Source organism: Nannobrachium achirus (assembly GCF_963921795.1).
Source record: "Nannobrachium achirus genome assembly, chromosome: 21".
NCBI lineage: Eukaryota > Metazoa > Chordata > Actinopteri > Myctophiformes > Myctophidae > Nannobrachium > Nannobrachium achirus.
In genome coordinates, this window is record NC_137828.1 from 38,877,859 (window position 1) to 38,905,570 (window position 27,712).

General features: G+C 42.2%; 1 protein-coding gene across 1 annotated transcript; it reads left to right on the forward strand.

The window, feature by feature from the left end:
• Positions 1 to 580: 580 nt before the first annotated feature.
• On the forward strand, positions 581 to 27,712 carry LOC308307188 (nuclear factor 7, brain-like; the record flags this gene model as incomplete). The annotated part of the gene is made up of 2 exons (XM_080752359.1): positions 581 to 1,922; positions 27,660 to 27,712. The coding sequence occupies 2 exons, from the start codon at positions 581 to 583 to the stop codon at positions 27,710 to 27,712; spliced, it is 1,395 nt and encodes a 464-aa protein (XP_080608485.1).

Sequence of the window (27,712 nt, forward strand, 5' to 3'; positions counted from 1 at the left end):
CAATGCCTTTCTCACTCAATAATAATATTTCATACAGTTAAGCCTCACTGTTGGCTCTGTACTTGGTCTAGCTTTTTTCCCTCTACAGTTTAGAGGACCCCTGTGTGTGTGTGTGTATGTGTGTGTATGTGTGTGTGTGTGTGTGTGTGTGTGTGTGTGTGTGTGTGTGTGTGTGTGTGTGTGTGTGTGTGTGTGTGTGACAGTGTTGCAACAGCTCTGTGCTGTGTCAAAGCTCCTCCCCTCTCTGACTCAGAGGAGTCAGGAAACAGAAACTTACAGCACACTCTTCTCTGTTGACACAGACAGATACACACACACAGACAGGCGTAGATTCACGGTCAGTTCGAACGCACCTTCCAGTGAGGAGGACAGACAGTCTTTCCACAGCTACAGGAGGGAATACTGACCCAGACCACTGGAACCTGCTGCTGACTCTGTCAACTGAATGGACTTTAACAACAACCACCATTCAAAGGGAAAGTAAACTTCAGGGAACATTCTAGAGGAGGGAGTGTTACCACCACTGACTGGCTCATTTCCTTTATTGAGCAGAGTGTTTGTTGCTTCATTCAGGGACAAAATGGCATCCAAGGCAACTCGTCCAGAAGAGGATTATTCATGTCCTGTGTGTTGTGACATCTTTAAAGATCCTGTTCTCCTGTCCTGCAGCCACAGCTTCTGTAAAGCCTGTCTGCAGGAATGGTGGAGAGAGAAGGTAATAAAAGAATGTCCAGTTTGTAAGGAGAGACATTCAGTGGATCCACCCAGAAACCTGGCTCTGAAGAACCTGTGTGAGGCCTTCACACAGGAGAGACATCAGAGAGCTTCAACAGGGTCTGAGGTTCTCTGCAGTCTGCATGCTGAGAAACTCAAACTGTTCTGTCTGGAATGTCAACTGACCGTGTGTCTTGTGTGTCTGGATTCCAAAAAACACACCAAACACAGTTTCAGACCAGTTGATGAAGTTGCACTGGAACACAAGGAGGAGGTCCAGAAATCACTGAAGCCTTTACAAGAGAAACTGGAGGTCTTTAATAAAGTTAAAACAAACTGTGACCAAACAGCAGAACACATTAAGGTCCGGGCCCGGCACACAGAGATGCAGATGAAGGAACAGTTTAAGAAGATGCATCAGTTTCTACAAGAGGAAGAGAAGACCAGGATCACTGCACTGAGGGAGGAAGAGCAGCAGAAGACTCAGATGGTGAAGGAGAAGATTGAGGGTCTGAACAGAGACATATCAACCCTTTCAGACACAATCAGAGCCATAGAGGAGGATCTGAGAGCTGAACACATCTCATTCCTGCAGAACTACAAGACCACAGTGGAAAGAGTCCAGTTCACACTGCAGGACCCACAGCCGGTCTCAGGAGCACTGATAGACGAGACCAAACACCTGAAGAGCCTGACCTTCAGAGTCTGGGACAAGATGAAGGACATTGTCTCCTACACTCCTGTCATTCTGGACCCCAACCCTGCCCATCCAAACCTCATCCTGTCTGATGATCTGACCAGTGTGAGATGGGGAGAGAAACAGCAGCTTCCTGACAACCCAGAGAGGTTTGACCACTGGTGCCGTGTCCTGGGTTCTGAGGGCTTTAACTCTGGGACTCACAGCTGGGATGTTGAGGTTGGAGACAACACACGCTGGGCACTGGGTGTGTCTGCAGAGTCTTTTCAGAGGAAGGGAAAGGGAGGGGGTCAATACTGGGGCATAGGTTTATATGAAGGTAAATACACAGCAGGCTCCTCACCAGGGTCACTCACTGATCTCTCAGTGAAGCAGAACCCCAAGAAGATCAGAGTCCAGCTGGACTGGAACAAAGGAAAGCTGTCCTTCTCTGATCCTGATACTAACACACACATACACACCTTCACACACACTTTCACTGACACACTCTTTCCATTCATTAACACTAGCCGTACTGTGACTGTCCCTCTGAAGATGTTACCATGGAAGATCAGTGTAACTCTGGAACCACGTAGTTCCAGAGTAACTGGCCAATGTGAGAAGGGTGGCATCTGTTCCTTGGCCTAGTGGGAATGTGTGTGCAAAATCTCACACACATAGCAGGCTGCGTTTGAGACATTTTGTTCAAAAAGGAGCAATCCTGCAAACCTTGGAATTCAATGTTAGCCAATTAGATAGAATATGATATCGGACACATCTGTCATGATTACATCACTGTAGAGATACTGTGTACTGATTTGTGTGATTTTCGGATAAAATCTGAAGGAGTAATAGCGAAGAATGTGTTTTACATACTGTAAGTCGGCCTTCTGGTGGCGCTATAAATGGCAGATGTGAAAAATGCAGGGCACAGGTTTTTCCTTGGCCTCTGGGAAGTGTGCATACAAAGTTTTACACTAATCGGTGGTTATAGGTAAAAGCACAAATTGGCCTCTACACAACATGTGGGTCAGTGACGTGACGCCCCAAAAAATGTGTTTTTAAAAAAACTTTAAATTGCAGGCATAAAAGTTATTTACTTTTGTTCTACTCACTCTCAACCTTATGGAAATACATTTTGTTTTTAGATATTTTATTGGAATCAGACTTTATTCAGCAGTTTGTTGTACTTGTGCCTAAAATCGTCATATGAAATAATTGTTCATAAAATGAAAATGGAGTACATCTTTCTTAAGTTACTCACTTTATCAAAGTCCTTTATCATAACTAACCAGTGATCCACTATAGTTTTTTGAAAATTAATTATATCTGTATATTTTTTTCATAATCGACACTCTGTGTGAGGCCCATGTTCATGATCTTACAACATATTTTAAATGTATTCTGTCAAAACTTTCTCTAAAATTACACAAATATTTGTGACTCTTCCTGATAATATTCTCTATGTAATCCATAAACATTTTTTTGGTTTAATCATTAATAAAGGTATGATTTTTCACTATTTGGAATGTCACACCAAATGATTTAGTGTCACACCGTATGATCATATCTTCATGTGTCAAAGCAAACTGTGTTTTAACCTACCTATTATTGAGTACTGAACTTTACTGATTGATTAAACAATTACCCAGGATAACATGGCCTTAATATTTCTGAACAGGATATTATTGTAGGGCTTTAACATGGGATAAGAAAGAATTGTAGTAGTAGATGGATGATGAGGATGTGCACAGGAATGCTACGCACACCTAAGTCTTCTGCCGGCCCACGGCAGAAGGATCCTAAAGAGACAATAAGGCGCATAGCCACACTTGGAGCCAAGGCAACATTTTATTAACACCAATTAGTGTAAACAGAACTCAGCATTCAGGTAAATTGCTTTTTTCCGAAGTCTCCTGAACTTGAACACAGCATTTTGTGTTGAACAAATGTAATTAGGAATCATGACATTACACCACATCTCCACTAGCTAAAGAGTGCTGGGTTGCGCAACTCCGAAAATAGCTGATCTACAAGCTCTCGCAGCACAACGTGTTGAGAGCTTGTAGATCAGCTATTTTCGCTAGTTTTGTCTCGGGTCCTACCTTAACACTGTCCACTGTCCAGTCCAGTGAGTGAAAGTACAAAAGTATTAGATCAGATTAGATTATACATTTAGACTGTATTGTACATCAGCCAGTCGTATTTGGTGAGGGTAGCAAACCGGCTGCCTTGTTGCGGTTCTGCTATGCCACAGATAACCTCCTGCTCTTCGTAGAAAATGCAGTCTCGCCCCTTTGGCTCCTCTCTCCTTGCTGGGTCATTGTTTAGTTTCTCCCTGTACTTTCTCGTTCTCTCAGCACTTGTCATTTTCCAGCTGACAAAAGAAAATGGAATGTATAGTTTAAGACAAAGAGAAAATATTGTTTAGATTGAAACAATATGTTAAGGTTTCTGTGAAGGGGTTTCTGCTCTGTCTGATGAATTTGAAGTATCACTGAATGAAGCTAAATTACATTTTATGTAAAAATGTTTAAAACAAATGTTTAAATGTACAAAAGAAACTTGGAACTTTGTTATTTATTGTTATATCTGTAGTTAAATACAGTATAAATCATATGGTGTGACAATCAAGTCATATGGCGTGACAAGCAGACATGTCACACCATTATGATTAAGTGTCACACCATATTACGTTTTCTGCATTTAGGTTTACCTTGAGGCTACTATGTACACATTAGCATGCTAACAGCATGCTAGCTATAACAAAGCAACCTAGATCTACATGGAAATATGACCAAAACTTCAAATAACTTAAGCTTTTTTTAATGAAAAGGTGTCACACCAACAGACATCCAAAGTGGTGAGTTTGTCAAAGTTTCAACAAGATGGCATTTCATGAAAATGTTAAAATCATAACTCACCTCAGACACCTGTCTTGCAGTTGTGCTGGGAGTGCTGAATAGCCTTACAGAAGAAGGACCTCTCTAGCCAATAGGTGTCCAAATAATTGCCTGTTTAATTTGTCCAAACTAGTGTCACACCAAATGATTTTGGTTTGGGGGTCAAAATGTTTTTGATCAGAAATGACTGAAAACATTATGCTTTGACTTTGAAAAGATATAGGCTCACAAATAGACATTTTTTTAGCCTAAATTCATTTTCAAATGATTTTTAGCAATTCTTTTTCTTAGTTTTATTCAAGTTCCCACTTTGAGAAACAAGGTCAAGACAGTCACACCATATGTGTTTTGCCATGTTTGGTTGAAAATTCTGAAGAAATGAGGAATGAAATGTTTTAATCTTGAGTAAGTTCACATAAAGCTTAATGTCCTGCACAATATTCAGAAGGTTTTTGACAAATATATTTTTTATTTATACATGTTTGACACCGAGGACAGCGAAAACGTTACGTCACGTCACCCACCCATGTATGCAAAAGACTGTAGGCCTATATGCAACAGACATAAAAAACTGTGATACTATGCACCTGGACAGTTTGATGATGTACATAGTAAGCCTTGCTGAGCTATGAAGACCATATGAATCGGCCGAGCCATGAATCTCATAGGGCAGGAGCCTATCTCCTGTTTCTGTAGCTTAAGGCAGCTTGATGTACAAGTACACCCCCTGGACATGACGCTAGTATGTCGCAGGGAGTTACCCCCAATCCAACCCTTGATGCTGAGTTTCAAGCAGGGAGGAACTGGGTCCCATTTTTTAGAATCTTTGGTATGACACGACCCGGGTTTGAACCCGGATCTCCCATTCTCAGGGCAGACACTCAAACCACTAGGCCACTGAGCTGGTTCATGATATCATTGCAATCCTTGAAAATCACAACATAGGTGTAGACATGACAGTTTGTATTATAATGCTGGTTTCAGGATTTATGATGCAAAATACATTATTTAGTAATGGCGGATATTAAAATACGCATCAAGGGGGGTTGGGGGACATTTTTAGGAAGGCTCCATATCAGACATTGTTCAAGGAACCAAACTGTAAAGTCTACCAAATATCACGGTTTTATGCTTGTATAAACCCCAGGCGGGATTCGATCCAACGACCTTCTGCATGAAAGGCATATGCCCTGACCACTACATTAGGCAGCCACAGGATCTGTTAACCATGTTTGTTTAAAAAAAAAGTTCTATGTAGGCTGAGTGCCTTGATTTTATTGATTTCTTTTTTATATTTTGGAGGCTTGGGGTGAGTAAATGTAATCTGAGTATTTCTGACATTTTCGAGTGATCATATTTTCTTTCACTCAGAACAGAAAAATAACGGCCGGTAGAGAAGGGCTCATTTTAAACATGAACGTGATCTGGAGTTAGATCAGACGTGTCAACATTAAAGAGTTTGACATACGCACATGCCAAGGGCATACAGGATGTTAACATCAGCTCAACCCGATGCGGGGTTTGAACTCACAACCATCCGTATATCAGGCACAGGCACTGACCACTACACTACGGCAGTCACACATAAAAGACCTGTCATTAAAAAAAAAAGTTTCAGGTAATGTACTTGACGCCTTCTTTCAAAATGATATAGCGCCCCCCTTTGGCCAATTGGGGTAAGATTGGTTTCAGCGATGTTTGGACTAACCCTCTACAGTAGTTCATCATGAAAATTTTACTTTGCATGTATGTTTTAGAGGCAGAAGAATAATTTGCATACAACTTGCAATATTGATTGAATTATTAAAAATGCATGTTTAAATTTTTTAAAAATCCGATCTGACAGATCTTTAGATATTGGTCCAAAGTTCATGTAAAAAAAGTTCCGTGCACGTGACGCGAAAGTTCCGGAATAAAAGCGGGTTTAAGTGTTTTACAAACTGCTCAAAATGGCGGAAAATCTAAGGGCGGAGCTTACTTAACAAAGACACAGATGTCTTCCGCTTGAGTCAAGGCACGCGTGTAAGCAAGTTGCATGTTTTCAAACGAAACGAGGCATGACTTATGCCCCTTTAAAGTTTGAGTTTTCAAACGCTTCGTATAGCGCCCCCCTTTGGCCAATTGGAGTAAGATTGCTTTCAGTGATATTTGGACTAACCCTCTACATATTTGCCAAATGCCATGAACGTGTCACTTTGCATGTATGATTTGGAGGCAGAAGAATAATTTGCATGAAACTGCATTATACAGTGAATTATTAAAAAATAATGTTTCGCTTTAAAAGAAATCCGGCCGCTGTGCGATGACCGTATTGGTCCAAAGTTCATGTAAAAAAAGTTTCGCGCACGTTACGCGAAAATCCTAGGAGGAGATAGATTTTGACCGTTTTTCATATAATTCAAAATTGTGGGAGAGGTAAAGGTCAGAGGTCAAAAGTCAGAGCGTAAAAGTTGTTCGGCATGAGGAGACGCATAAGTGTATACAGGTTTCATTGCTGTACCTGAAACAGGGCATGAGCTATACCTGTTCAAAGTTGGCATTTTTCAAAGGCTTCCTACAGCGCCACCCTTTGGCCGATTGTTGCGAGCTTCACGTTTTAGCCGTTTGGCATAGTCCTCTGCCATACTGCCGAGTTTCGTAAAAAGCGACTGCAAGGTCTAGCCGCTAGAGAAAAAGTGGCGGAATAATAATAGTTATGATGAAGTCCAATATCAATGAATGGCCTTTTGGCCACTTCGTGGCCCTTGGCCACTAAATATAGCTGCAAGTATAGTGATAAAGTGGCCAAGCCAGAAAAAGTAGGAAAGGAAAAAAGCAGCGGAAAAAAGCAGGAAAAGCAAGAAAAGTGGGAAAATAAATAAAAATCACACCCGTGTGAACTGAGCGGTGGTTTACCCCCCCCCCCCCCTTCCCCCCTGTGTGTGTGTGTGCGTGTGTGTGTGTGTGCCTGGTCTGGCCTGGCCTGAACAACAGCGCCCCTCCCTTAACATGTGTGGTCATAAAAGGTACTGCAGGCCTGCAGGCTACATACAGACACACACACACACACGCACACACACACGCATACACACACGGCCACGTATAGGAGACGGTGTAACCACCGCTCAAAAATAAAACTGGAAGCAGTGAGCAACGAGCACTGAGAACAGGTCTCCGGCAGGTAAGGTGGGTTTTTTTGGCCTCCTGGTGGCTCTATTATAGGCCAAAGTGAAAAGGGTGCCATGCTTTCTTGGGCCTTTCACGGCAATCAGATGCTTTATGTGGGATTTGAGGCATTTTGTTCCAAAAATGTGTTTTGCAAAAGTTGACCTGCTGGTGGCGCTATAACAGGCCAATGTGAGAAGGGTGGCATCTGTTCCTTGGCCTAGTGGGAATGTGTGTGCAAAATGTCACACACACATAGCAGGCTGCATTCACGATTTGAGGCATTTTGTTCAAAAAGGAGCAATCCTGCAAACTTTGGAATCCAATGTTAGCCAATAGGATAGAATATGACATATCGGACAAATCCGTCATGATTACATCACTGTAGAGATACTGTGTACTGATTTGTGTGATTTTTGGATAAAATCTGAAGGAGTAAGTCACAAACAAACAAACACACACACACACACACACACACACACACACACACACACACACACACACACACACACACACACACACACACACACACACACACGAACGAGGGAGCGGTTCTGTATGAGTAGGTCACAGCAGTAGTGGATGTAAATGTGTCTGGTGAAATATGTGTCCGCCGGTGAAATATGCCATCAGGCACAGGACCATTAAGCAGGCTGCCGAGCGTTCAGATCCCGTCGGCCCCCGGTACAATAACAAGGAGAGGCAGGGATTGAGGTGCAGTGGTATAAAGTAACTAAGTGCAGTACATTTACTGCACTTGTACATTTACAATGGCCTCGATATTGAAGAATTTGTTTTACATACTGTAAGTCGGCCTTCTGGTGGCGCTATAAAAGGCAGATGTGAAAAATGCAGGGCACAGTTTTTTCCTTGCCCTCCTGGAAGTATGCATACAAAGTTTTACACTAATCGGTGGAGTTATAGGTAAAAGCACAAATTGGCTTCTACACAACATGTATGCAAAAGACTGTATATGCAACAGACATAAAATACTGTGACACTATTCACCTGGACAGTTTATGATGCTGTACATGATATCATTGTAATCCTTGACCATCACAACATAGGTGTAGACATCACATAGTTTGCATTATAATGCTTGGTTCAGGAGTTATGATGCAAATAAGATGGACGACCTCCGAACCCGGCTACACGTTGAAAGGGATATAAAGAACTGCTGTGTGCTCTGTTTCACGGAGACGTGGCTGAATGTTGACGTTCCTGACAGGGCGGTACAGCTAGACGGCTTCTCTGTGTTCCGCACGGACCGTTCGATGGCAAACACGGGGAAGACAAAAGCGGGCGGTGTTCTGTTTCACATCAACGACTCTTGGTGTACTAATGTGGATATAGTCTCACAGCACTGCTCGTCGGTGCTGGAGCATTTAACACTACGGTGTAGACCGTTCTACTTGCCCAGGGAATTTCCTTGTGTGTTGCTGACGGCTGTATACATCCCACCAGAAGTGAGTGCATCCGAAGCTATGGACGAGCTGAGCGATGTCATAGGCAAGCAGGAAAATAAGCACCCGGAAGCCATATCAATCGTGGCTGGGGACTTTAACCACTGCAACTTGAAATCGGTGTTGCCACACTTTTACCAGCACGTTAAGTGCCCAACAAGGAAGGTAAGGACGCTGGATCATTGTTATTCCACCATCAAGGCTGCCTACAGAGCGGTCCAACGGCCCCACTTTGGGAAATCTGACCACCAAGCGGTGCTACTGCTACCTGCCTACAAGCAGAGAATGAAGAGCGAGCAACCCAAGGAGAGGTCTGTTCAGTGCTGGTCCACAGATAATGTATCTAAACTCCAGGGCTGCTTTGAATCGACAGAATGGTCCATCTTCAAAGACTCAGCCACAAGTTTGGATAACTACGCTGACACTGTCACCAGCTATGTTAAATTCTGTGTGGATAATTGCATCCCAGCGCGAACCGTTCGCTCTTATCCCAACGAGAAGCCGTGGATGAACCATGATACTCGTCTGAAGTTGAGAGAGCGCCGAGCCGCCTTTCAATCTGGGGACGAGGAACGGTACAAAAAATCCAGATACGACCTGAGAAGGGCGATCAGAGACGCTAAGAGACAATATAGGGACAAACTGGAGAACAACTATAGTGGCTGTGACGCACGGCGTATATGGAGAGGGCTGCAGGCGATTACGGATTACAAACCGAAGCCGGCTGTTATTAACACCTCGGACTCTCTACCGGACGAATTGAATAACTTTTTCGCCCGCTTTGAAACTCACAACACGGACCCAGTTACACCGGTGCGGGGAACACCCGGTGCGGTGGAGCTGCAGGTGACACAACGAGATGTGAGTAAAACTTTTAAAAGCGTTGGGACTCATAAGGCGGCCGGCCCTGACGGGATTGCCTCACGTGTCCTTAAGTTGTGTTTCGACCAGCTTTCGGGAGTCTTTACTGACATTTTTAATATGTCCCTGTCATTGTGTGTGGTGCCGTTGTGTTTTAAGGAAACCATAATTGTACCCATAGCAAAGAAAAAACCTGTCGCCTGTCTTAATGATTATCGCCCTGTGGCTTTGACCTCTGTTCTTATGAAGTGTCTGGAAAAAATGGTTATATCACATACAACGCACATTATCCCTGCCAATACTGATCCATTACAGTTTGCATACTGTGCTAATAGATCAGTCGATGATGCTATTTCTCTCGCACTACACATTGCCTTGAAACATCTGGAGAAAAGGAACTCTTATGTCAGACTACTCTTCATAGATTATAGCTCTGCCTTTAACACGATTGTACCATCTAAGCTTGTGTTGAAACTCAGGGGTCTTGGTCTTGGCAGTAGTATCTGCAACTGGCTGTTTGACTTTTTGACAGGCAGGCCACAATCTGTACGAATAGGGAACAAGCATTCATCTAAGATATTGACCAGGACTGGAGCGCCCCAGGGCTGCTGCCTCAGTCCCTTGTTGTATAGTCTGTTCACCTATGATTGTGTTGCCAGGTGTGGCAATAATTCTATTCTCAAATTTGCAGATGACACCACGGTTATAGGACTAATATCCAACGATGACGAGAGGGCCTATAGGAGGGAAATTGAAGAGCTAACCCTATGGTGCCAGAATAACAATCTCTCTCTAAATGTTAGTAAAACAAAAGAGATCATCGTTGACTTTAGGAAGTCTAAAGTCAATCACAGTCCCTTAACCATAAATGGTTCACCTGTAGACATAGTGGACAGTTTCAAATTCCTGGGTGTTCACATAACAAACTCACTCACATGGTCTCAAAACAGCGAAGGTATCCTTATGAAAGCGCAGCAGCGATTGTACTTTCTGAGGCGCCTCAGGAGATTTGGCCTGAGCACCAAGGCTCTTGTTAATTTCTATCGCTGTACCATAGAAAGTGTTTTGACAGGATGCATCACAGTGTGGTTTGGTAACGTGACTGTTCAAGACAGTACACAGTTACAGAGAATTGTGAAGAGAGCTGCCAAAATCATTGGCACAGAATTACCACAGCTACACACAATCTATAACACACGCTGTAAGAAAAAGACAGAGAACATCTTAAAGGACAGCTGTCATCCCGCCCATTCCCTGTTCTATCTCCTCCCATCCAAAAAACGTTACCAGAGCATCAAATCTCACACCACCCGTTTCAGTAATAGTTTTTATGCTCAAGCAATCAGGATGCTTAACGAAGAGATGGAAGCGAGACGTAGGTAGTCATGTGCAATATACGCAGTTTTTAAACTGTACACTGTTACACTGTATGGTTGTTTTGTTGTTTTTGGGTTGTCCTGGGTGACCTGTTGTTGTCTTGTTTTTTTGTGTGTAATAAGGCTGAGAGTGCTCTTGGCACAAGCATTTCATTGTATGTCTATACCTGTATGGATATGCATTTGACTAATAAACCTGAACCTGAACCTGAACCTGAAAATACATTATTTGGTAATGGCGGATATTAAAATAAGCATCAAGGAGCAATCTTATTTTCTTTCAAAATGATATAGCGCCCCCCTTTGGCCAATTGGAGTAAGATTGGTTTCAGTGATATTTGGACTAACCCTCTAGTATTTCATCATGAAAATGTGACTTTGCATGTATGTTTTAGAGGCAGAAGAATAATTTGCATAAAACTGCAATATTCATTGAATTATTAAAAAAGAATGTTTCAATTTAAAAAAAATCGGATCTGACAGATCTTTAGATATTGGTCCAAAGTTCATGTAAAAAAAGTTCTGTGCACGTGATGCGGAAATTCCAGAATAAAAGCGGGTTTAAGTGTTTTACAAACTGCTCAAAATGGCGGAAAATCTAAGGGTGGAGCTTACTTAACAAAGACACAGATGTCTTCCCCTTGAGTCAAGGCACGCATGTAAGCAAGTAGCATGTCTTCAAACAAAACGAGTCATGACTTAAGCCCGTTTGAAGTTTGAATTTTCAAACGCTTTGTAAACCCCCCCCCCCCCCCCCCTTTGGCCAATTGGAATAAGATTGGTTTCAGTGATATTTGGACTAACCCTCTACATCTTTACCAAATGCCATGAACGTGTAACTTTGCATGTATGATTTAGAGGCAGAAGAATAACTTGCATAAAACTGCAATATTCAGTGAATTATTAAAAAAATTAATGTTTCACTTTAAAAGAAATCAGACCAGACAGTTTGACCGTATTGGTCCAAAGTTCATGTAAAAGAAGTTTTGTGCGCGTGACGCAAAAATCCCAGGAGGAGATAGATTTTTACTGTTTTTCATATAATTCAAAATGGTGGGAGAACAAAAGGTCAAAAGTCAGGTGTAAAAGTTGTTCGGCATGAGGAGACACATATGTGTGTCCAGGTTTCATGGCTGTGCGTCAAACAGAGCAGGAGCTATACCTGTTCAAAGTTTGCACTTTCAAAGGCTTCCTACAGCACCACCCTTTGGTAAATTGGTGCGAGCTTCGTGTTTTAGCCGTTTGGCATTGTCCTCTACCATACTGCCAAGTTTCGTAAAAAGCGACTGCACGGTCAAGCCACTAGAGAAAAAGTGGCGGAAGAATAGAAATGATGAAGTACAATTTCAATGAGTGGCCTTTGCCACTTCGTGGCTTGGCCACTAATAATATAACAGTAGGTAGCAGGGCTTTCTCCTATCGAGCCCCTCATCTATGGCATTGTCACTTCTTCTTCTTCTTCATGTATCATCGTCCTTGATGATTGGTTGACGACATTTTATTTCACAAGATTTCTTGTTACTCAGCTTAATCAAGAGTAAATTATAAACATGCACATGGCATGGATGAAAATAAGGCCCTAGACAGTGGTGTAAAGTAACTAAATACATTTACTTAAGTACTGTACTTAAGTACAATTTTGAGGCATTGTACTTTACTTGAGTATTTCCAATTTCCAATACTTTTACTTCTACTCCACTACATCTGGGATCCAAATGTTGTAGCCTACTTTTACTCCACTATATTGAAAACTTTAGTTACTGGATACTTTGCAGATATAAATGATAATATTATAAAATATACATTAATCCACTTTGGCCCTTTTTATACCTAGGCTATTTGAAAATAGCCGATCTACAAGCTGAGCTTGTAGATCTGCTGTTTCATATAGTAACAAATAAACATCTTATCTATCTTATCTTATCCCTAAACCTTTTAGCAATTGTTTACTATTTTGAAAAACATTTTTAAATAGTTCAAATAGCTGATCTACAAGCTCACAACATGTCGATGTAGATCGGCTTTTTGAAGTATCTTAAAATGTTTTTCAAAAAAGTACAAAAATGGCAAAGAAGTTTAGGGCCCCATGTCTGACTCTGAACCAAGAAGCCTCTGAACCAGGATATACAGTAGTCATCCAGTTTTCAATGTAGGTAATTAGCAGTAGCCTGGAACCAGAGCAATCCGCCTGGGCAAAAAAACTTGCCCTTGGCAAATATGGGTCTGGCCCCGCTCAATTGTGAATCCATTTCCTCTCCCCAAAAATTTTGGGAGACCAATCAGGGCCCAGCATTGGTACGGTATGTGTGACTGCTCCCAAACCATTTTCTCCAGGCAGAATAAACTTGCGCTCCAAACTGATATCTCACAAGGGTCTTTTATTTGGCACCATGTGTAGACAATGTGAAAACTGAAAACATACAAACATACATATTTTTAGCCATAATAAACAATGCAACAAAAACAAATGCAATGATCAGTTAAACAATAAAAGGCAATGCAAAATAAGATGAAAACAATAAGTATAATAACTTTACAAAACCAGTGAACCAACAATAAGATACAAAACAATAAAAGTGACATACCGTGTGGCCTTCTGCACTGAATATTTAGGAGATCAGTTAAGTTCTTCTAATTTGGTAGAGACCACCTTTTGGCTCTGTCTTTATATTTTTATTGGAGACTTCTCCCACCGAGAACTCCTCTCTCCACAGCAACTCAGGCTGTTCTGTTCCTATCTGATCATCTGCTGAACATTTGCAGGTGGACCTTAAATACCCCTAATTGATACCATGTGACCATTGCCTGTGCCACGGCACCAACCTAACACCAGAAGGCCTCAACACCCACGAAATTACATAAAATGTCACCCAAATAACCATACATTTATCCTTCACATAATTTGAGCAAACCCAACAATAAAATAAGATAAATCATCTAGCCCCCCCATTGCTGGGACAGCTACGGTATGGTCTAACCAATCGTGTCCAGAGCCATTTTTTAACCGACCCCTTGGAAATGAAAATTCTGCTCGCGAGTCCAGACTAATATCCGATACGCAGTGAGGAATTAGTATGAGCAACGCCAGGCTAAATTAGCAGATGCTCCTATCCAGAGAAACTTCTATGTCTAATGCAGAGAGAGCAATGTATAGTGTTTAGATGGATTAATTGCCACGTGAAACACAGGTAGGTACAGCACAGCATATGTTGAATCTGAGAGGTTTGTAGCAGTAGTTCTCTACATGGGGTCCCGTTCCGGGCACCCGGGATAGCAATTTACAGCATTCCCTTTCAATCCAGGAGGCTATTTTTACAGCATACAATCATCACATCACAGTAAAGGCCGTTTCATGCATCTGACTCATTCTGACCTCCATATTTTTTGATTGCAGAATGGGTAGATATTGGAGGGCCCTTCGTATGCTCGCACAAGTGTTCTCAACCCTCTAACCCTCACTACTGTGCCGTGTAGGGAAACAGAAAAGCCTTGACGCTCTGTGGGAAGAGGTGGCTGAAGGGGGTGCAGTCAGATCTCTGCGCTTACGATTGTCCCCCTAAAGTGGGTGTCCTTGGCTCATTGAAATATACCACAGTACCAAACACATTGTTGAAGGACTGCTGGTGACCCAGGGTTATTATAGTTCACTAAAACGAATGAATTAATGCAGATCTACAATTATTTAAAAAACGAACTAAAATCATAGATGTCCTTAATTTTGTGTCCTCAAAGATATTCCAAAATACCCCCAAAAATGTATACAGGTAGCCTGCACACACACGCACGCACGCACGCACGCACGCACACACACACACACACACACACACACACACACACACACACACACACACACACACACACACACAGCATTCGGCTTGATAATATGGCAATTTTTACTCAATTGTGAAGTGAAGGAAGTACTCACATTTTGTACTTAAGTAACAGTATTAATACCACAATGTAAAGTCAAGATTGACTTTGTAATGATGTGAGCAGCATTTCGTAATTAACTGCATGATTGCTAAAGCCTGTGTGTTGATCAGTACATCATTTGACTATAGTATAATGCCTTCCCAGCCAACAGAGCACGTGCTTTTTACCAGTCAGAAAGAAAGTTTTCAAATAATTGTAGTGGAGTAAAAAGTATGGTGGTTTCCTCTGAGATGTAATGCAGTAGAAATAAAAGTATTGAAAACTAGAAATACTTGAGTATAAATACCTCAGAATTGAACTTCCGTATGCAGCGCTTGAATAAATGTACCGGTACTCACTTGTTAGAGTGTGGTGGTCAAAGGTTAGGTCACTGTCAGGAAGTCCAGGAATGTATCTGCCTCAAACATCCACAAAAGTACAAAACATGTTTCATACATACATATAAATATAGTGATCACTTACATTTCACAACCAAAACAATGAAAAAATGTGTATTCAATTCCGTCAAAGTTTTCACTATACTTTTTAGCACACAACGCTTTGCGAGGCCTTGTGTGCTTGTAGATCTGCTATTTTCACTACTTTGTGCAACAATTTTGTATGAAGTAGGGCTACACATTCTTTTCTTTTTTACAATTTTTTTCTTGGAGATACAGGGTTTCTGTCTGACAGTGACGATATATGAGTCTGGACAGACATGGATGTAGGAAGAAAACAACCGCAATGCAGCCTTTCTAGTTGTTCTAATATGCTCAGCATGAGGTATAATCATGACGGAATCACCTGCAGTGCTGCTACATGATTACCATTAATAATCAGAGAAAATGTCAACCCATCCAAAGACCTTCCTTAGCTTCCACAGATGCTTCTTCTTTAGCAAATCCAAACAGAGATCCAGCTAAATCGGTTTTATTTTTCTATTTTTGGATGTGTTCCAATTTTTTTTGCAGCCAGGTATTATGAACACCTGGCTTTGAGTAGTGTGTGTGTGTGTGTGTGTGTGTGTGTGTGTGTGTGTGTGTGTGTGTGTGTGTGTGTGTGTGTGTGTGTGTGTGTGTGTGTGTGTGTGTGTGCCAAAATGTTTTGATATGCTTATCGTGTTTTCAAAACAGCGAGAGAACCTACCATCTGTCACTTCACTGGAATCCTGGAAAATGCAATCATTCTTTCATACTGTCTGGCACCTTCGTACCTCTATGACTGCCTGCATAGATACGTTCCAAACCGCCCACTCAGGTCAATGAAACAAGGTGAGCCGAGTGCTTCAGAGTTTAGCATGTGTAGTATCTCCAGTCTTGTCGTGTTTGAGGTGCTAGAAGTTAATATAGGATCCAATCAGCATGGGGTCCCATCGGGAAGTTCTTCTCGCACACTCAGAGCCAAGGAACGCATTAAAAAGCCTTTATTTGACAACTAGGGCTATTACATATTACCAGTAAGACTCCCTAATCGGGAGATAAGCGACCGTTGGTCGACACACAGTCCTCAGCCGATGATGTGGCGTGATGTCATACAATACACAAACAACCCCTACAGTATAAAGGGGCAATTCTTGCCAGGAAATAAGCATTTCTTCGACTCAGACCTTATCGCCAGGGTTGGCTTATAGCAGCTGTCGGTAGGACCATATATGGATTCTGTTAGTGTGGATCTCCTAACAGGGCATCATCTGGGATACAATCCCTTTTATGCCCATATATGGAGATCCCTAACAGAATCCCTTTCATGCCCATATATGGAGATCCCTAACAGAATCCCTTTTATGCCCATATATGGAGATCCCTAACAGCATCCCTTTTATGCCAATATATGGAGATCACTAACAGCTAACAGAATCCCTTTTATGCCCATATATGGAGATCCCTAACAGAATCCCTTTTATGCCCATATATGGAGATCCCTAACAGAATCCCTTTTATGCCCATATATGGAGATCCCTAACAGAATCCCTTTTATGCCCATATATGGAGATCCCTAACAGAATCCCTTGTATGCCCATATATGGAGATCCCTAACAGAATCCCTTTTATGCCCATATATGGAGATCCCTAACAGAATCCCTTTTATGCCCATATATTATGGAGAGATCCCTGCTCTGAGTATCTGACATCAGTGTGATGTCACCTGTTTATGCCCATATATGGAGATCCCTGCTCTGCGTATCTGGTTGCTATGGTAAACAGTTGGTTGCTAGGGTAAAAAAACATGGTTGCTATGGTAAACAGTTGGTTGCTAGGGTAAACAGTTGGTTGCTAGCCCACTCAGGTCTTCTAGTGCTGACCTACTCGATGTGCCTAAAATGAAATATAAAAAATATGGTGAAGCAGCTTTCTGCTTCTACGGACCGACAGTTTGGAATAAACTCCCACTACACCTAAGACAGGCAGCCTCTGTGGATAGCTTTAAAGCACAGCTCAAGACCTATTTCTTTACTCTTGCTTTTAGCTGAATTCTTTAATCTCTTTGATGCTATTGACGTCCACGCTGTTCTGAAATTGTTCTTCAATGTTTTATGTTTTTATTTTTCTGCTTTATTGTATTCATGTGTATTTTATTTTTTTCTGTTAAGCACTTGTGCTTCATTTTCTGCTCTGTAAAGCACTTTGAGCTGCATTTCATGTCATGAAAGGTGCTATAGAAATAAAGCTTTATTATTATTATTATTATACACAGTCTTCTATTACCTGCCCTGACATGACGGGTCAGAGTCATTTATCAAGACAAGATAATTGCGATACGGCGGCGATGAGGCTTCTCTGTCTCTCAAACTGTGGGTGACCTACATTTCAGAATGCATGAGCAGCCAAGAATGACAAGACTGTCAATAATGGATGAAATGGGGTGACGAATAGATTAAAGACAGCATGGCACATTGATTTGACTTGGGCCTACACAGTGTCTTTAAAGGGCCACTTCACCCCTGAGACAACCAAATCTTATTTTAATGTTGTTTGGGAGACAATAAACACAATCCTGGGGTCATTTTCATGTTTAATGTGCGTTTTAAGAAATCTTGTCTTAAAACGTCTAACTATAATGCAAAACGCGCCACATGTCAAGTCCGGAAGGACTACACCCGTGTCTCAGTCAGACCAACGTCACCAACCCCACAGACAGCCCACGGGGTGTCTCCTAAAGAGTTCGATCAGCCTTCTTTACCCCTTCCACAGTTGTATGATGTCGTCTGTAAACACTCCAGTCCCTCAGAGCACTCCATGGAGAAACACTACACTAAAGAACACACAACGGATATTTATTTGATATACATAAAACATAAGAACAGCTCCGGTGAAGAGAAAACAGGCTCGAATGCTGAACAGCCTGGATCATGGTATAACTTTAGAGAGTAACTTTATGCCAACTTGATGTAATAATCTAACGTGTATTACTTGATTGCTTTAATGTGAGATATTTATAAAGTTGGGGTAGTATAGAATGTGTAGTTCAGTGCCTGAGTGTCGTAAATAGTAGCCATGCAAGTTTTCATGGCAAGATCCCAGTTATTAGATCCTATTAGACGGAGCCCATCTGTTGTTTACTATGGTTCAATAGCTAGTCAAATGCTACGCTAAACCACTTCTGTAATTCATGCTTTGTCTCAAGACGTCGTTGGGTCCCGAAAATAGCAGACCTACAAGCTCACAACGTGTCGCACATTCTAGACTTTGTGAGCTTGTAGGTCTGCTATATTTGTCGCACAACACAGTCATGCAACTGTATAAATCAGGCTTCACGTCCAACTGATGATTGCCCATCTAATCTATGTTATTTTCAATGACAGGACAGACATATCTTGTTGTTGTCAGCCTGCAAAAGTGGAGAGGTGCTGCTGCCGCTGCTGAAGATGTCTTTGAGATACAGCCATATACTTTTTTCAAGCCTTTCATGTTATAATTTATTTGAAATCTCAGAAATCATAAATGATCTAAACATTCACACAAGTCTTGCTTGCTACTCATTGTTGATCATGTATGGAAACTCAATTCTATGAGAGTTATTTGAACCATCCATGATTCATTTGGCAGAAATGGAACATATAGTATCATGCATAACTATATAACAGTGAAACTCTTGTGCATTCTCTATGAGTATATTTACTTATGCATGTAAACATTACATGTACTGTCCTAGGCAATACAGTAAAACCTAATATTATCCATACACCAATTAAAAGCATGAAACTGGGCATTACTAGGCTATGACAGGTCTAAAATCATTTAACAGAATGTAAAATGATCAACAGCATGTTTTCTATACGTTTAGTCCAGAATATTACTGTAAATGACGGTGAAACATTATGTTCTCAGAAATAAGGAGTAACGCATGAGTGTGAAAGGTTTTGTTTTATTATTATTATTACTAGAAGCTGGGCCGCCCTTCGGGCGGCCCAGCGTCTAGTCGGCGACCTGGCCAACTCGGAACAATGTAAATAGGGAATGAATGCCCCGCCCTTTAATGCAAACCCCATTATACCTGTTTTCATAGGACCCGTTTTGACCATTTGTCTGCCTGTGTCCATTTATGCCCATATATGGAGATATCTGTATCTGTCTGTCTGTCGGTGTCCATTTTATGTCCATATATGGAGATCACTGCAGTTATAGTTCTGGGTCCATTTTATGCCCATATATGCCCATATATGGAGATATCTGTCTATCTGCGTCCATTTTATGCCCATATATGGAGATCTCTGTATCTGTCTGTCTGTGTCCCTTTTATGCCCGTATATGGAGATCTTTGTGATTCTGCATCCATTGTATGCCCATATATGCCATATATGGAGATATCTGTTTATCTGCATCCATTTTATGCCCATATATGAGATTTCTGTCGCTTTTTCAAACAGATGGTCAAAACGGGTCCTATGACAACAGGTATAATGGGGTTTGCATTAAAGGGGGAACCGGCACTGTGTCTGCAACACAGTCGGAGGCACAGACAGATACAGAGATCTCCATAATGGGAATAAAGGGACACAGACAAACAGATGGAGGAGGAGACAAACTTAATGCAAACCCCATTATACCTGTTGTCATAGGACCCGTTTTGACCATCTGTTTGCCTGTGTCCATTTATGCCCATATATGGAGATATCTGTATCTGTCTGTCTGCGTCCACTTTATGCCCATATATGGAGATCTTTGACCATCTGTTTGCCTGTGTCCATTTATGCTCATATATGGAGATATCTGTATTTGTCTGTCTGCATCCATTTTATGCCCATAAATGGAGATCTATGCAGACACAGTGCCAGTTCCGGAAAATCCTGATGTCAGACATCAGAATCCGAACCTTTCGTGCTGGTTCCAGAAAATCGTGTATCGGGTCGGGTCGGGTCGAGGCCGAGCACTGCACTACCTGCTGCGGTGGGGAACGCACGTGCCGAATTTGAAATAGGGAATGAATGCCCCACCCTTTAATGCAAACCCCATGAATGCCCCACCCTTTAATGCAAACCCCAATATACCTGTTGTCATAGGACCCGTTTTGACCATCTGTTTGTCTTTGTCCACTTATGCCCATATATGAAGATCTCTGCACACACAGTACCGGTTGCAGAAAACTCTGATGTCAGACTTTATGCCCATATCTTTTTGCCCATATATGGAGATATCTGTATCTGTCTGTCGGTGTCCATTTTATGTCCATATATGGAGATCACTGCAGTTATAGTTCTGGGTCCATTTTATGCCCATATATGCCCATATATGGAGATATCTGTCTATCTGCATCCATTTTATGCCCATATATGGAGATCTCTGTATCTGTCTGTCTGTGTCCCTTTTATGCCCGTATATGGAGATCTTTGTGATTCTGCATCCATTGTATGCCCATATATGCCATATATGGAGATATCTGTTTATCTGCGTCCATTTTATGCCCATATATGAGATTTCTGTCGCTTTTTCAAACAATCGTGGGTCGGGTCGGGTTGAGGCCGAGCACTGCACTACCTGCTGCGGTGGGGAACGCACGTGCCGAATTTGAAATAGGGAATGAATGCCCCACCCTTTAATGCAAACCCCATGAATGCCCCACCCTTTAATGCAAACCCCAATATACCTGTTGTCATAGGACCCGTTTTGACCATCTGTTTGTCTTTGTCCACTTATGCCCATATATGAAGATCTCTGCACACACAGTACCGGTTGCGGAAAACTCTGATGTCAGACTTTATGCCCATATCTGGAGAACGCGCGTGCCGGTGGGAAGAAGGGTTCTCGAGATACGCGGATTACATACATACATACACATTCACAGAGATGTTGTGTTGACTCATGTGGCGTACGTGATGTCAGAGCCTTTTATGAAGTGATGTCACAATGACTCAGCGCTTGCGCCGATTTCCTCCGGAACAGCCTGATGTCAACAATCAGCTCCGTTATACCTGTTGTCATAGGACCTGTTTTGACCATCTGTTTGCCTGTGTCCATTTATGCCCATATATGGAGATATCTGTATCTGTCTGTCTGTCGGCGTCCATTTTATGTCCATATATGGAGATCACTGCAGATATAGTTCTGGGTCCATTTTATGCCCATATGCCCATATATGGAGATATCTGTCTATTTGCGTCCATTTTATGCCTGCCCCACCCTTTAATGCAAACCCCAATATACCTGTTGTCATAGGACCCGTTTTATATGGAGATATCTGTATCTGTCTGTCTGTCGGCGTCCATTTTATGTCCATATATGGAGATCACTGCAGATATAGTTCTGGGTCCATTTTATGCCCATATGCCCATATATGGAGATATCTGTCTATTTGCGTCCATTTTATGCCTGCCCCACCCTTTAATGCAAACCCCAATATACCTGTTGTCATAGGACCCGTTTTGACCATCTGTTAGCCTTTGTCCCCACCCTTTAATGCAAACCCCAATATACCTGTTGTCATAGGACCCGTTTTGACCATCTGTTTGCCTTCTGTTAGCCTTTGTCCCCACCCTTTAATGCAAACCCCAATATACCTGTTGTCATGTTGGCGACCTGGCCAACTCGGGAACGATGTAAATAGAGAATGAATGCCCCGCCCTTTAATGCAAACCCCATTATACCTGTTGTCATAGGACCTGTTTTGACCATCTGTTTGCCTGTGTCCATTTATGCCCATATATGGAGATATCTGTGTCTGTCTGTCTGTCGGCGTCCATTTTATGTCCATATATGGAGATCACTGCAGATATAGTTCTGGGTCCATTTTATGCCCATATGCCCATATATGGAGATATCTGTCTATTTGCGTCCATTTTATGCCTGCCCCACCCTTTAATGCAAACCCCAATATACCTGTTGTCATAGGACCCGTTTTGACCATCTGTTAGCCTTTGTCCCCACCCTTTAATGCAAACCCCAATATACTGCCCATATGCCCATATATGGAGATATCTGTCTATTTGCGTCCATTTTATGCCTGCCCCACCCTTTAATGCAAACCCCAATATACCTGTTGTCATAGGACCCGTTTTGACCATCTGTTTGCCTTCTGTTAGCCTTTGTCCCCACCCTTTAATGCAAACCCCAATATACCTGTTGTCATGTTGTCATAGGACCCGTTTTGACCATCTGTTTGCCTTCTGTTAGCCTTTGTCCCCACCCTTTAATGCAAACCCCAATATATGGAGATCTCTGCACACACAGTACCGGTTGCGGAAAACTCTGATGTCAGACATCAGCTCCGCATTCGGGGATTCATTTTATGCCCATATCTGGAGAACGCGCGTGCCGGTGGGAAGAACGGTTCTCGAGATTCACATACATACATACACATTCACAGAGATTTATTGTTGACTCATGCGGCGTACGTGATGTCAGAGCCTTTTATGAAGTGATGTCACAATGAGTCAGCGATTGTGCCGATTTCCTCAGGAACAGCCTGATGTCAACAATCAGCTCCGCGTAAGGAGATTCCGAACGTTTCGCGCCGCTTCGGGAAAACCGCATGCCGAGTCGGGCCGAGGCCCGGCACTGCACTCCGCGCCGCGGCGGGGAACGCGCGTGCCGAATCTGAAGCCGGTGGGACGAACGGTTCTCGAGATACGCGGATTACAAACAAACAGACAGACAGACAGAGATTTGTCGCATTTATAGATAGATAACATTGTTGAGTCGACAACGCATCCGTGGATGGACGTCACATCACCGCCGAGACCTTGGTGGGAATGATGAGAAAACGCATGCACAGACATGTTATAGTGCTATACCTTATGAGCAAGTGTTATGAGCAATTTATATATAGCATGCTACATTGTGCTCGATGTGATTGACCGCATGACACATTGATTTTAATTACAAGCCTTCTCGCCAACTCGCACGCTGAGAGCACAATGCAACGTGTGATGTATGAAGAATTGAAGACGTGAGGAAACATGTACCGGTAAATATAGCATTATGCTCGTACTGCGTATCTACCTAACCTAAGTACCTTGCGTGTGCTTTCCCACTGAACTCTTTAGAAATGGTGCAGAATACAAATTCAATGTACAAGTTACAGTACATGATGTAGTGTGTCTGTTGCACCTGCCAGGTGAGGTCGTAAGGATTCAGGTCCCCTGGAGTACTGCCAGCCTTTATGACATATACCGGTATGGTCACTTTGTCATTGATACTTTGATAGAACTTCATACCTCAAAACAGTTTATATATATATATATATATATATATATATATATCTTTCTGTTATTGAGATATATCGGCCTATATATCGGCCTACTCGTGATTGTTATTGATGTGTGATGCCTCTAAATGGCTTTTTTACCTTGTTTTGATGTTATTTTGTCTCCAAAAAACTGATCCAAGTGTTGTTTTATAAAAAAATGCATCATTGTCCATTTTGGCCGACCCGACCACAGCCCACAAAACGGGCGCAGTGGGCTTATGCAAATCTGTTTTAAAATCCATTTTTTTCAGCTCATATCGCCACTTCATACACACACTATAGACATACCGGTAGCAACAACGTTATACTCCAGGCTTACATTGTTGAGATTCTGCCCTAAAACAGTTCATTCACGTTCGAAATCTCGTCTCGCATCGTATTGAATCCAATAGGAATCGGAAGTCTCGCGAGACGAGATTTCGAACGCAAGTGAACCATTTTACGGCAGCACCTCAACAATATACAGACCCCTCGAGTTATTTGTGCATGTTAGCGTATCACTGTGATTATAAACAGCAGAGAAGTACAGAAAAAAAAATATTTTAAAGCAATGGAAATTTGCGGATTTGCATAAGCCCCGCTGCTTCCATTTTGTGGGCTGTGGTTGGGTTGGCCAAAATGGACAATAATGCTTATTTTGCTAAAATAACATCTGGATGAGTTTTATGGAGACAAATTAACAAAACAAGGTAAGAAAGCTATTTAGACCGGAATTCTCCTTTATTGGCAGCCTGGATTTTCAGCCTTGAAAACAGCTTGCAGCATCCATCCGATTGTTGTTCCTTGTCCTCTGCAAACAGCCATTCCAAGTGTAACTCACACCGATGCTCACAATTTATGGAGTAATTTCACTTGGCTCTATCTGGGCAATGATGCTACATCAGCAGATCAAGGTGCCACACCTGGCAGGTCTGAACATTTTTCTTAGCAGCATAACAACCAGCAAATCCCCAGCCCCTCACACATGGAATGGCTGTGATGGAATATTTGCACTTGCACAGGGCAAATTTACTTTACATCATCCTTTTTTAGTTAGAAGTTGCCAACCTTGGCAATGATGACCTTCACTGACATAGTAAAGTGGCCATTAGTAGGAATGCTTAGTTGCTATATCACCTATCCAAGGTGATATCATAAATTGTAGCACAAGAATACATTGCTAAAAGAAAATACAGAAATAAAATAAACAAACAAACTATAAGAAAAAACAACAGGACATGAGAACTCACAAAAGTAATAGATCTTGCCACTCATCTCAGGGACACAACATCTATGCCAAATAACCATATGGCTTTCATCAGGTGGTTAGATTGCTGTAGATGCTGGAGTTGTTCCATTATAGCTGTTCAGGTATTCATGGAAACTGAAAAGGTGTGGGCCTGGGAATATATGGGATTGATATAGCTACCACATATAGATGGAAACATACACAACCTCCTATATTTCGAAAGGAGGCATGGATAATGCAGACAATATATACCCTTACCACAATGCAGAGACAGCAAATGCATTCTCCTTCTTACATGGTCCTTGACCAATGTGTGTGCGTGTGTGCGCCGTGAGTGAGTGAATGCGATCTCCGGTGGACACATCAACACACAACACACCACGAACTATAATAACCCTTTATTTAATCATCAACTCAACCTCCCTCTGCGGATCTGCCAACCTGGGGAGAGCCCCAAACCGAGCTCATGCTTCCTTCAAAGCATGAGGAGTGAGCAGGCCACTTGTTATCACCTGACAGGAGGGAGTTTCCCCATTTGGATGTAGCGCTTGAAGGAACACGTTATTCCAACCAGTTCCTTGCCTTCCCTCCATCAGGAGCCCAGGTTGGCCAGGGAAAGGCTGTATAGAGACCATGCAGGATTACGGCATGTGTTTTGTCAGGGTACCTATACCCATGGGGAGAACAAGCAAATTCCACACAGAAAGGCCCTTTCGCCTACCTTTTTCTTCGAACCTGGGACATTCTAGGTGTGAGGCGACAGCGCTACCGACTGCACCACTGTTCCCCCTGGTAAGTATATTTTGTTGGAAATAATTTTGTACTTTTACTCAACTACCTTTTGAATACCGAACTTGTACCTTTTTACTTAAAGGTACATGAAACCCCGCCTCTTCATTTATTTGATATGAATCTAAAATGTACTGTAGGCGTGGTTATCTGCTGTTGTGGGGAGACGGGTGGAGTTGAGCGTGCATATCATGTTCTGAAACTATAGCCTCAGAGAGAAGCTGTCACACTTGTTGCTGTCGCATTTCGGAAACGTTTAAAACTAGCCATTGCAGGTGTGAAAATTATAAAAAATCCGCAACTCCATGGACATATTTACCGGTAAAAATGTGAAAGTCTTTTACAAATATACCATCTGAAATGTTATCCATGGTTTAACTTTCTCCACACCTGCTCATGTGGACTGTTTATATGGCCGCTCGTCTTGCTGTGAATGCTGTCTACCCGCTGGGACAACTGCGGAGCGATCGGAGCGAGCTAGTTCCACTGTCGGCTATTATCTGTGTGTCAGTGTGTGTGTTCGTGTTTGTGTGTATGTGGTGACAAGTGCGCGCACAGCCACAGAACGCTGTAATCAGTGGCGCCAAATATTTCTTTTCTACGCAGAAACTGGAAGTACACAGAAATAGCTACAGAAACAGCAGAAAGCTCTGAATCCACAAGCCTATAGGGGCAAATTGAACCTAGTGGGCTATATGGGCAAATTATCCCTAGTGACTCATTAATGTATAGAAAAAGTGATTTTGGGTTTCATGCACCTTTAAGTAAAAAAAATAAATTGAGTACTTCTTCCATCACTGCATGCTCCTGTCACTGGCCTTGACCAAAATGCACTCACCTTAGAGCAGGAGGCAGGAACTGGTCCCTGGGCGCCAGAGAATAGCTTACCTCTGCTTCATATAGGATGGGCTGAATGAGGACAAATTCTGTATGTGTACTTGACAATTCTGTATGTGTAACTTCCCAGGTGAGATGTCTTTTTACTTTTTAAACTGCCCATTGAATCACATCTCTGACCTTGTCCTGCCAGCCTGTTGTCACCCTTGTGCTATTCTCCCATCGATTATTTCTGTAACTATCAGACTGTATCACTGTCAGCTGACTAGATCGGAGACATGGATCATGGTCAAATATGGCCTTGAGATCTTTCCAGGTATCCAACATATACCACAATACTAAAGTGGACATAACTGTATGCAGTACAAAACACAACACCTGTTAAACTCGTCACGTAGCAGAGAATGAGTTTGGCCCGTTGTAGAGTTGACAGGACCATTAGATACCACATACCAAAGCCAAAATCTTTATGTATGAAATGGTTCAGATTCAAATCCCATCTCTTTTGAGAGTCCAGGAGTCCCCTCCACTAGTGTAATACTGTGCAAAGTACTCTCGGGCGCTCTCCATGGTGCTGAGTAGACTTAAATCACTGGTGCTGAATGGACTACTGAGCACTGTGAGCAGTCGACCTCGTATCCCCGCTAGACACTGGTCTGGCCCTATGATCATTAAGCAACTAATTAAGGGAACATTTTTATATGGAAAATAGTAGTAGGTCTATCCCTCTTGGTCCAGATGCATAATCTGCATAACATTGATTAGGCTTCAATAGAATGCTGCATGATTCAAAATATTCCTGGAAATAAGATAAATTAATCATGCTGCCAGAAGTACAAGTTCAAAATAGGCTATACACCTTCTTCTCCAATCAAATACACATTGACATGAATCCACCACAGGCAGACTATATCAAATATGAAGCTATGAAATCTATGAAAAGTTCTGCAAAACAGTTTCATACAATAGGGGTCCCTGTTAAATCTCTCTCTCTCTCAGCTAAGGGGTTCTTGGTCTGAAAAACGTTGAACCTATAATGTGATGTTTTTGTTGTTCTGCGTTTTCATCTGACAGACCTGAGGAACTGTCCATGGTCCTGGAATCACTCCGCTGTGGAGAAGCAGTAA